The sequence below is a fragment of the Fragaria vesca genome, linkage group LG3 (assembly GCF_000184155.1).
Source record: "Fragaria vesca subsp. vesca linkage group LG3, FraVesHawaii_1.0, whole genome shotgun sequence".
Taxonomy (NCBI): domain Eukaryota; kingdom Viridiplantae; phylum Streptophyta; class Magnoliopsida; order Rosales; family Rosaceae; genus Fragaria; species Fragaria vesca.
Genome location: NC_020493.1, coordinates 2,614,479 through 2,626,195, shown reverse-complemented (window position 1 = coordinate 2,626,195; position 11,717 = coordinate 2,614,479). Strand labels below are relative to the sequence as shown.

At 38.2% G+C, this 11,717-nt stretch overlaps 2 protein-coding genes across 2 annotated transcripts in view; one reads left to right on the top strand and one right to left on the bottom strand.

Annotated features, from left to right (window-relative positions):
- LOC101310880 overlaps window positions 1-11,717 on the bottom strand; it is a 1,534,871-nt gene that overhangs the window by 1,121,644 nt on the left and 401,510 nt on the right. Inside the window, exon 11 of the mRNA XM_004295332.1 lies at window positions 4,001-4,013. Within this exon, the coding sequence (XP_004295380.1) occupies window positions 4,001-4,013 (13 nt within the window). The remainder of the gene's footprint in view (window positions 1-4,000; window positions 4,014-11,717) is intronic.
- LOC101295602 (peroxisomal (S)-2-hydroxy-acid oxidase GLO5-like) lies at window positions 1,343-3,961 on the top strand. Its single transcript, XM_004293497.1, has 9 exons — window positions 1,343-1,460; window positions 1,845-2,025; window positions 2,172-2,296; window positions 2,509-2,555; window positions 2,654-2,973; window positions 3,109-3,175; window positions 3,269-3,331; window positions 3,426-3,495; window positions 3,586-3,961. The coding sequence occupies exons 2-9, from the start codon at window positions 1,886-1,888 to the stop codon at window positions 3,798-3,800; spliced, it is 1,047 nt and encodes a 348-aa protein (XP_004293545.1). The 5' UTR covers window positions 1,343-1,460; window positions 1,845-1,885; the 3' UTR covers window positions 3,801-3,961.

Here is an 11,717-nt window from a genome sequence, read left to right as displayed (position 1 = left end):
ATCTCAGATGGCCTCACCTCAAGTCTCAACCGCCGGACATAGCTGAAGACCTCAACGGCGTCCTCTGCTCCGCCTAGAAACTGGACGAACCAAAGCAGGGTACAATGGTGGCTCCAATAGTGGAAAACTCTTAAGCATCTTCTGGAATCAAAGCAGGGTACAATATTGATGATTGATGCAGAGTTGCAGACCCTTTCTCTTCCCTTTTCTCCCCTCACTCGCCTACTAAACGTCCTTCAAACGCCAACTAACGGCCTTAATAAAAAATTGATCCACGCGTCAATTTGGACGGTGGAGATTCCGGGTGCATATGTACACGGGTGCGCTGAATAATTTTCCTGTTAAACCATTTGCTCTTTACAATAGCCAGTACAATACTCAAATTGGCTCTGCTTTGGGTATAAAAATACTATCAACTAGGTAACAGTCCTTGTTACTTATAAATTGTTGTCACGGGTGAATGGTTGGGTCTAATTTCCAACTTGACATCTATGCCAAACCTAAGATAAATCACAAGTCACAGGGAAGAAAAAGAAAATATTTTCGAAAAAGGATATAGAAAAGTAGAACATGATTTTTTTTTTTTTTTTTTTTTTTTTGGTATTCTGTGGTAAAATTATCACATAACAAAGATGACAAGATAACAAAGATGTTCTTAAAACGATCCAGCCCTTCCCCAATTCTGATATGCATCCCAACTGTGAATAATATTTTGTCTTTGAATTGCCTGCCATGAAATCATGATCTGCATCCCAACTGTGAATAATATTTGGTGAGGTGGGATATTCTCATTAGGATTTGAACAACTGTAATCCAAATTCTCCCAAGTCACCTCTAGCCACATAATCTAAGATAATATCATCTCCAAGAACCTGTATTTGGAGAAATTCTTAGGTAGGACTCCTAGTATTGATATAAAAAACAAATCTTTTGCAGGTACAATTGTTAATTTTGACTAGCATTTATAACCTAAAATTTGTTTTTATATGTGGAATACGGTGATGTTCACCTGATTTGTAATCAACTAAGAAATTTATAATCAGTCATCTTTAAATTGTAGATCTAACATAGAAAGAATGACAAAACAAATTTTATTTGACTAAGTGAACACTGCTGCGGTAGAATACCTCGCACACAAATGAGCATGGGAGCAGTATGTAAGAGCCTCACGTTGATTTTTATGTAAACAGAATGGTTGCAAACTTGCAATTTGCAAGTGAGCACCTTGAAAAACCAATCCAATCCGCTCACGTCAGTACGTCACGTTCGTTACCAACTCGGGTTTGTCTTTGCCCTTCATTCTTTTACATAGACACCTTTCACCGACTTTGTTTGTTTGTTTGTGTCATTCTAGGACAAAGGATTGAGAGCTTCATTCTCTTATCTTTTTCTCTGTTTAAGCATCGTTTTCTGGAGCTCCTCTCTGTTTCAGTAGTGGGAGTGAGAGACAGAGCCAAAAGGTTTGTTCTTTGCTTCCCAATTCATGCAGCTCCATCTTGTTTGATGTTTGTTTAGTATGTGTGAACGAATTTCGACATGGGTTTCTTTTGATCATCGTCATACATGGTACTCTTGTTCATCTGGTTTTACTAAAGAAATAGTGTTTTATTTTGTGTTTGATTGTATCCTGATGATCGGCTCAGTGTCATAGTGGTTGGAATTTTCAATCCCATGTATATAGTGTTTGCTTTTATAAATGAAGATGCAATTTACAGTTTAGGGATCATGCTTTTGAATTAAAGATTGAACTTTTGGTACATGATCCATGAAAGTCTTGATCAGGATTATTCAGGATATACTATGCCACCTGTTTTGTTTGCTAATTGAATTTCACTTTGTTGCAGAACATTCATTCTGAGGTAAAAGTACACATACAGTTGGAGTGATGGAGATGATAACCAATGTTTCTGAGTTCCAGAAGATTGCAAAGGAGAAATTGCCAAAGATGGTGTATGACTACTATGCATCTGGTGCAGAGGACCAGTGGACTCTCAAGGAGAACGAACGTGCTTTCTCGAGGATTTTGTAAGCTCTTCTCTTGCTGTTGGACATTATCTTTTTTCTTGGTCGTTTGGGTCTGATTTTACTGATCAAAATAGAAATTATAGATGACACTCTTTGCTGAAGAATCATATGGTTTCAAGTTTTAACTTTTCTTTACAATGAGACAGGTTTAGACCCCGTATTCTTATTGATGTAAGCAAGATAGACTTGAGAACAACAGTTCTGGGATTCAATATTTCAATGCCCATCATGATAGCTCCTACAGCCATGCAGAAGATGGCTCACCCTGAAGGTATAATCCCCTTTGATAACGCCAGTTTTTAGTTTCTTATATTTCTTATGACATGTTATTTAGGATAGATTGGTTGCACAAAAGTACCTCCACTCAAATACAATTGAAGTGATTATCAGCAAGTCCAAAACTAAGCTTAAAGTTGATTTTGTCAAGTTTCGTCTTTGAATCAGTGATGTACGGCTAAATTTAACTTTATACTTCTCATCCAGGAGAGTTTGCAACAGCAAGAGCGGCATCTGCAGCTGACACTATTATGGTTACGCTCCTCAGCATCTTTCTGTAGATTTTAGTGAAGTTGTATATAGAATTCTGCCTCATTGATCTTACATATGTTATTTATATTAATTGATACAGACACTGTCCTCCTGGGCTACTTCCAGTGTTGAAGAGGTTGCATCAACAGGACCTGGCATTCGTTTTTTCCAACTCTATGTGAGTTCAATTTCATCAGTCGTGTTTTCCTTGTTGGAGCTTATAAGGCCTGAAAGAGGTATTCTCATTCAGTGTGAGTCTTGTGTTATTAGGCATAATGCATTTGTTTATTTTCAGGTGTACAAAGACAGGAACGTGGTTGCACAGCTTGTCAAAAAAGCTGAGAAAGCTGGTTTCAAGGCAATAGCCCTTACTGTGGACACTCCACGGCTTGGACGCAGGGAGGCTGATATCAAGAACAGGTAAGTGTGTAAATTTGTTCAATAATATATATATGGGATTTGAGATCAGCTGGCTGGTAGCACAATCAAATCTCATTATGATCGAGCTCATTATTCTGTAATGGCATTCTAAAACATTTTATGGTTCTTGAACAGATTTACTTTGCCACCAAATTTGTCATTGAAGAACTTTGAGGACATTGATCTAGGGAAGATGGATAAGGTGGGATGATCCCATATGAGATTCCAACATCATTTTAATAGCATCATAAGGTGATGGACGTGCATACTGACTATTCTGGTGATGAAATTGTAGACCAATGATTCTGGACTAGCATCATATGTTGCTGGACAAGTTGACCAGTCTCTCAGCTGGAAGGTAAAAGAGTTGCTTCAACACATAATTTCTTTCATTTTTTTTTCTAGAATTTTGAAGGAACTAGTATAAAAGATTCTGTTCGTGGCATACACAGGACGTGAAATGGCTTCAGACAATCACCCATTTACCGATTCTTGTAAAGGGTGTGATCACAGCTGAGGATGGTATGTAAAAGCTTCTGTTGTTCCATAATGTCCCCAGTCCCAACTGCTTGGTTCATTACGAAAAGCTCATGATATGTTTTAACAATGCAGCACAACTAGCTGTACAACATGGCGCTGCAGGAATAATTGTCTCGAACCATGGAGCTCGCCAGCTTGATTATGTCCCTGCAACTATTATGGCTTTGGAAGAGGTGGCATTTGCTTCCTTGAAATTTCCGCTTTCATTGATTTCTGATCTATTCTCACTAGTGTTAAATTGTCGACTGGCTTATAAAATGGTGTTGGGGACTTCATTTCTTTTGTAGGATCATCGTTTGTGAACATTCTGATATTATAATTTTGTTGATATTGCTTGTTACAGGTCGTCAAAGCTACACGAGGGATAATTCCGGTCTTCTTGGATGGTGGAGTAAGACGAGGAACAGATGTTTTCAAAGCTTTGGCTCTTGGAGCATCGGGTGTATTTGTGAGTAAAATCGATACTTACCTATCTGAAGTTTGACACTGCAAGTGTGGAACTTTTAAACATGTTCTGTGATCTATTATAAAACCTCAGAACTAACCTGATACTAGTGTGAGACCATCATAGTTTTTCTGCTTATTAGAGATCTTACACACTTACGCTCTGATCATTTTCTAATTTTAGATTGGAAGGCCAGTACTGTTCTCATTAGCTGCTGCAGGGGAGACTGGTGTCAGGAAAGTCCTTCAAATGCTGCGAGACGAGTTTGAACTGACTATGGCACTGAGCGGTTGCCGCTCCCTCAAGGAAATCACCCGAGACCATATTGTAACGGAATGGGATCGTCCCCGTATTGCACCCAGATTATAAGATGATCGCCATCATTCTTGAGCCTCATGTGATGAACAGCTAAATTCTTGTTCTTGACTCTTAAGCTTTCGTGTCATTGCTCAGGAAAAATATTGGAAACATTAAATCTTATAATGGGGATCAGTGGTACCAATTAATAAATGTCATTCATCTGCTACATTGAAACTTATAATGGGGATCAGTGGTACCAATTATATTTATATTGATCTCCTTCTCGCATTCTTGTTTTGCACTGACCACAAAGCTTTGAAACTATAAACACTCGTGACATATCAAACGTGTTTCATTGATCTCTGATCTCTTTCACATCAAATTCTTGCTGCTATCCAGCTAGCTAGCTTGGAGGAAACTAAAATAAGACATCTCATACTAGACAAGATCTCGTCCTTACATTCTCTTCGGGTTGTTTTGTTTCTGCTTCCTACTCAAATACAGTGATGTTAGAAATGTTCCTCTGCAAGCAAATTTGCTCTGTACAACTCGCAAAGTACTTTTAACTTTGTTTGAAATCATTTTTACCAATTGTAATAGCAACCTCAAAAGGAAGCCTAGATGTTGCCCATTTCAGAGCAAGCTTGGAACGGTCGGTCCAATTTGGCCGTGATCGCCGGCTCGTTTTTGCCGCTATCCCCACCTCATTTTGGCCGGTTTTTCTTGATGGCTTGTTCGTTCTTGACATCCTCATTCTCAAACAACGCTCTTCAAAAGAAGCAATATTTCTGTTTGCATCATAATTAGTTCAGTGTCACAAGGTTATTCAAGTAAAGTAGTAATCCACTTTCAAAGACGAGGATTCTGCAACCATTGGTGACAAAGTGGCCATGCTTCCCACTACGTTGTCTTCAGAGACAAAGCCCCAGCAAAGCATCAACTTCTGCACTCTTGCAGACTCTCAGACCTGTCCATATTCCCCTCCTCTCCTCCAATTCCAACTCGCCAGTTGTCACTCTCCTGTCTTTACGTGGCAGTAGGATGTCTTGCTCGACACCTGGAGCTCTCACATCACCTCCAAAACTGACCAGTTCTTCAAAAGACAACTCTGTCCTCGTTAACTTCTCTCTCTGGCACCTATATGGGGGGTGAGTTTGGTGTTTCCATCCCCATTGGCTCTTATATCCTTTATTATTTGTGTCTGTGTCACTTGTGAGCTAGAGAGGCTTTCACTTTTTTTTGGGATCAACAAAATCAAAATGGGGCATAGCAAGCTTGCTCTTAACTGGGTTCCAATCTTGGTTCTTGTTCTAATGGGGGCTTCAATCTCATTTGTCGAATCTTCTCGCAAGTGTAAGCTTAGCTCCTCTCTCTGTATGTATATATATCTCTATCTGTTTCTCTTTCTAAGAGCTACGAGTGTATCTGATGGTTTCTGGCCATCCCCCATTTCAGGTCTCCAAGTAGGATCAACAATCTCAGAAAACAGAGAAACACAGGTAAAGAAACTCAAACTGCTCCCAAAGTTGTCTTTCTTTTTCACATTTTAAAAGACCCTTTTTTCATCTTGTTGTGGAGATTTACACTACCTATTTGTGTGTTTTCTGCAATTTTTTTTCACTTTTACAAGCAAACATTGAAGAAAACAGAGGCCTTTAGACATATAAGCTTAAATGGCTCTCAAAGTTTACATCTTTTGGATTTGTAGAGAACCCATTAGAAGTTTACATGTTCTTGCAGAGATTACAATACCCTTTCGTATGATTTCTATAGTTTTTCCCTTAACAAGTTCAAAAGTGGGCTTCTGTCATTTTCGAAATGTAGACATTGCAGAAAACAGAGGTATATAGATGTGTAAGCTTAAACTAGTCTAAAAGTTCTCATCTTTTTGAGTTTTGAAGGACCCATTTTTCACATCTTCTTGTAGAGATATAGATTTACCCATTTGTAGTCTTTTGTCCATTTATAAGTCCATGATTGAATTGAGTATCTGCTATTTCCTTAAAATGTCTCACTTTTCTTAACAGGGGATTCAAATCAAGGAGGCTGATAGAGCATTTGGGAATGGAGCTAAGGTTCTCAGCACTGTGGATAACTCAGACAGGCTAGTTCCATCTGGACCTGACCCCCTTCATCATAAAAACAACCCCATTAAACCCTAAAGCTAGCTAGCTAGTTCTCTCTGCTTTTGGCTGAATGTTAGGTTACTGGGTTTGAATGATGAGCTTATTCTCTGGTCAGGAAAGCAAAAGATTAGTGGGCTTTCATTTTGTAAAAGGAAGGGTTAGTTTTGCTTAGTGATTTAACAGTAGATTACTAATATGGATGTTTCTAAATTTATTTCTGCATTTATAATCTTAGCCAATGTGATGCAGGATTAAGCCTTCTTGTTGCTTTTGAATATGACATTCTTATATATCAGCTTGTTCTTCTTTTTTTTTTTCTTTTTTTTTCTTCATGTTTGAACTCCATTGTGATTGATTATATGAGGGACTTGAAAAGGACAAGAAGGACCAGAAAGTTTTATCCTTTTGGAAGTTTTGATCGAGTGGAACTATGAAACAAGTCCATCATGTTACTAGCTGTTTTCATCTTTGTACCAAATTTGGTTCAAGAAATTAAGACATCTCATGCTAGACATATACAAGATCTCATCCTCACATTCTCTTCGAGTTGTTTAGTTTCTGCTTCCTACTCAAGCAATTTTGTCATGAATGGTATAATTCGCAAAGTATTTGTACTATTGAAGCTAGACGCTTCACACCGTTTGAAATCGTTTTTACCAATTGTAATAGCAACCTCAAAGCTAGGAAGCCTACATGATACCAGAAAATGAAGCACACTCATTAGTAACATCCTTATATTGAGCATGAAATTTTTGTTGGCATTGCTGTTAGTTTCCATTTTCCAATAATAATTTATTTATCTAAATTTAAACGATATTAAAAATACATAGTCCATATTCTCCTAATTTACTCTACGACTTTCAACCCGATTGCAACAATTTCCTACTGGCCGGAGGTTTTGTTAAACCTGTGTTTGTTATATCGAGGACTGCAACACCAAGAAGACCCTTAGGAACTAACCCAGATAATAGCTTGTTGTCATTCACACGTACAAACCTCAGTTGTTTCAAATTCTCCAATGCAGAAGGTAATCCCCCTGAGAAGTTGTTCTCATACAAGTCAAAGGATATGAGATTCGTCAGCTTACCAAGCTCGGTCGGAATAGTTCCTTCAAATTTGTTTCGGTCCAGTTCTAGAAACTGAAGCTGCGAGAGGTCTCCGAGTTCAGGTACCAGTTTGCCGGCGAGGTTGTAGTTAGCCAAATCCATTCGGATAACTTTATTATCTGCATTGCATGTGATGTGAAACCAAGTGCAGGGATCGACAAGGCTTGAATCCCACGATTGAAGAGCGTTGTCTGGATCGATCAAGCCTTGCCTGAACTTGGTCAGAATGTCTACTTCAGGGTTGGAGAAGACCAAGGGAGTGAGGAGGCCTAGGGTTAGGGTGAGGGTAAGGGAAAACAACAAGAAATTTGCCATGGTAGAAGCTTTGAGGGAACTGGAACTCTAGAATACAATGAACTCTGTGAGTGTGGCTACCTTTTGTGTTTTGATCTATGGTGGGGGAGCGTCAAATTTATACAAGTATACCCGCAGAGATTGAACTAATGAAAAATATATTATTATTATTATTATTAATTACATGGATATCCATGCACAAATTTTTTTGACTTGATCATATTAATTCGAGTTTAAATGAAAAGATTCTGGCATGGCATGGAGATATCTGATATCTCTCCCCAGATTGAGCCACGTATTTGTGGGTGGGATTCTGTAGATAACTAAAGATCAAATAATAAAATGAATGATAGTCAAATAATAAATAAGTCATTTATTTTCCATTTTTGTTTGATGCAAAATTTAATGTTGGACTAAATAATAACCAAAAGGTCAAATGACTATAAACATATACTGATAAAAATTTTGGTAGAAATTCTTGATTTTTTATTTGTCTGATGGTAAATTTAATGTTTGACTAAATCTAATAACCACAAAGTTGAATGACTATAAATTTATAAGCCTAAACCCTAAACCCTTTATAGAAAAGCTCCACTTTTCCCGGAGTAATATTCCGAAACCCTAGGTTTCGTGAGTACGGCGGCGGCCACCCGACGGGGATCCCGACTGCATCAGGACGTCTCTGGCGTTGATTCTTTATTGAAAAACAGATAGGGCATATCAGAACCTGATTTGGCTATAGGGCGGCGGGGAAACCTTGTTGCTGGTAGACGACGTCGTTTTTGATACTGTCAAGACTCGGTGGTGGTTCATGGGCTTGTTTGGGATCAGACTCGTCGGTGGAGTTTGGTTTCAACGTCAGTGGTTGTACTCGTTGTCGGTGCAGGTTCTTGCCGAATTAGGTCGATACGCGCTGCGAGCTTCGACAGCGGCACCAGATTGCATAGCCTTGAAGGCAAGAAGGTTGTGGTTGGATTGATTGTGTTTGGCTGCTATCTAGAAGAGTTACCAGCGGCTAGTAGCCATGGCCTTCCGACGGGGAAGGCCACCGGACTAAGTAGCGATGACGGCGACCCTACAACCCTAACGCGGGAACTGATGCAGTTAGGTCTGCTACGGTGGAAGGAGGTTGCACGTGGGTTGGGCTTCCCCTTGGCCCATTAGTCCTCTTTCCTCAGTTGGTAGACCTGATTTGGATTGGGCATCTGTTAGGGTAAAGATCCCTTTTAAACTCTAGCAATTCCTCTCTTTCTTTTCAATTTGATGAAAGGTATGTCTTAAGCCTGATTTGATTGAAAGTTGAGTTGTTGCTAGAGTGTAGAATGTTATATGCTTTTTAGTTGTCATATCCACAGTTTTTTATGTAGTTTTGAGGTTGTCTTTCGATTCTTAGATGTAGTTTGATTTAGCTTTGTTATACATTTGTATGGTTCTCGGACTATTCATGCTTTAATATTTTGGTCGTCATGATCTATGATAAAAAAAAACAAAAAAAACAATGACTAAATTTATAAAGATGAAGATTTTGACAGAAATTTTTGTACATACGACATGTAAGTACACGACACAATCTCACCTCTTTATATGTTAGAAACGACCGTGTATCTATATTTCAGTTGTAGATCTTAATATCTTACTGTAGTTAACTAAATTTTGCAATTCAATGGTAGGGATCGATGTGTTGCTTGGCTCCGATGTTTTCTCTTTTGGAGAAACTCTCGCAGTGATTTCTTTATAGATAGACCACCTGCTGCAACACAGCTTGTGCATGGTGGAGAGTAGTGCGCGCTTGGTGAAGATAACTCGTACGACCCACTCGGAATCGAACTTGAAGTAGTACTAGTCTTTACCACTATTTTCCCTAGTTCATAGTTTGCAACACAAAGAATGGCTCTAGCCTGCAGTACCAAGAAAGAAAGAAATGAAAGTTAATAAGAGTTCATAACATAGACACAGAATATGAATTGTTAGCTACAATAATGATCACAATCAAATGCATATATTAAGTACCTGAAGCTCAGTGACATCACAAGTGCACATTACTCCATTGTAGAAAATGGTTAGCTGCTGCTGTTGCAGGTCTTGACATGATTGGTGATGAAGGGACTCAAGGGAGCTAGAACATTCATCAGAAGAAGAAAGTCGAAGTTCCAGTTCCAGGTTGCAACTTCTCCTCATGTTGATATCTGAATGTAACCCAAAAAATGCAGTGCTAGAAATAAATATAGGGTTTCCTGCAGAAACGAGAAACCAAAAGACGAAGTAATATAATGATCGATGAGCAGAATTGTAGAAACTAAAAATGGGATTGGATCTATATAAGTATACGAATGTGGTCTGGAAATTTGTATAAACACGAAGCGCACACACAGAAACACTATTAGCATGCTGTATAATTCAAACACGCAGAACTAAAAATAGCGGCGGAAGAGAGTGGAAAAGCTAATAATTGAGCACGTTTAATTTATATTTCAACTGCGCGCGGTATATGGGTTTCTCTTTGTATTTTCCTCTGCTTTCATATTCAAGCACGTGCTTCCGGTGATGAAGTCGACAACCACCGCTTTCTTCAACCATATCAAGTCTGCTCGAGTTTCTTGCTTTTAGTAGTAAGAGTACAATACACCATATCACCAGTAGCCGAGTTTTGGATGATATGTATCGGCCAACCCTTATCGGGAAAAAAAAAAAAAGGTTTTGTAGACGTGTAGAGCTAGTACGACGGCGGCTCCTCAATCCTCCACCGTTTAGTTTGGAGAGTGAATCAAAATAAAAATAGAGAGAGCAATGGAAGTGTGAAACAGCCGTGACTTGGTTGGTTAAGTTGTTTAACTGATAATTTTGAGGTCATAGGTTCAAACCTCATATAGTAAGGTGTGTGAGTTATTAATAATTTTTTTTTTTTATAAAAAAAAGAGTGTGAAACACTAAAACGCACTATATATAGAATAAACCATTTATGTAAATTATTACTCTCGAATCAAATCACAGCTTATTGATAGTTATATATGATTGTCTAAATTAAGTGTTTAACTTTAACCATATTGCTCTAACTCTTGTTTTTCATTTGTTTTATTTACAAAAATAGAGAAACGTAGTCGATCAAAAATTTCTTCCTGGTTAGGAAGTACATGCATGTAGTCCAATAGCATAAAAGTTTATATTATTTCATCCTAGGAAGCTTCAATTGGAACACGCAGCCATCACCATTTTCCAATCAGAAATGAGAAATGCAGCCAACGTGGTTGAATAGACATGATGCCCAAGGAAAATTCTCATTGTAGTTGATTTCGTTAAACAATAACATGAAGTGGGATCTTAACTGTCCGAAGTGTCAGTCCATATTAATCAAGCACAAGATCATTGGTGTGGCCATTTAATATATTGTAGCTAAATGTAGCACATCAATATAGAATGTAATCATGGAGATTTTTGTTTGGTAACTGCTCTTTCTAGCTAGTTCCTATATGGTTTAAGGCTTTTAAGCAGTTACTTATGTTTCAGGGGGAAGATATGAAGTCTATTCATAATGAATAGTGTGTATATATATACAGGGCCCTTCCACTAAGGGATCTCTTATCATGTCTTATATGAGGAATTGAGCATTAGCCCAACTTTTTGATCACATATCAATATCTCTACCATTCAACCTCTAGGTATATATGAGTAGATCATTTCTAGAAATTTTCAGCCAAATTGGTGATCTTTAAAGCTTCGAACTGGCTTAAATCAATGGACGGTTCAAATCTGCCAATCCTGAACCGTTCATGAAAATTGCAGTTTTGAGCACCTTAACGATCATCAATTTGGATGAAATTTTGCAGAAGTGATCTACATATTAGGACCTAAAAACTGAATGGTTAAGATTGAAAAATGTGATCAAAAAGTTAGTCTAATGCTCAATCCCTCATATAAGTCATAATAAGGGATCCC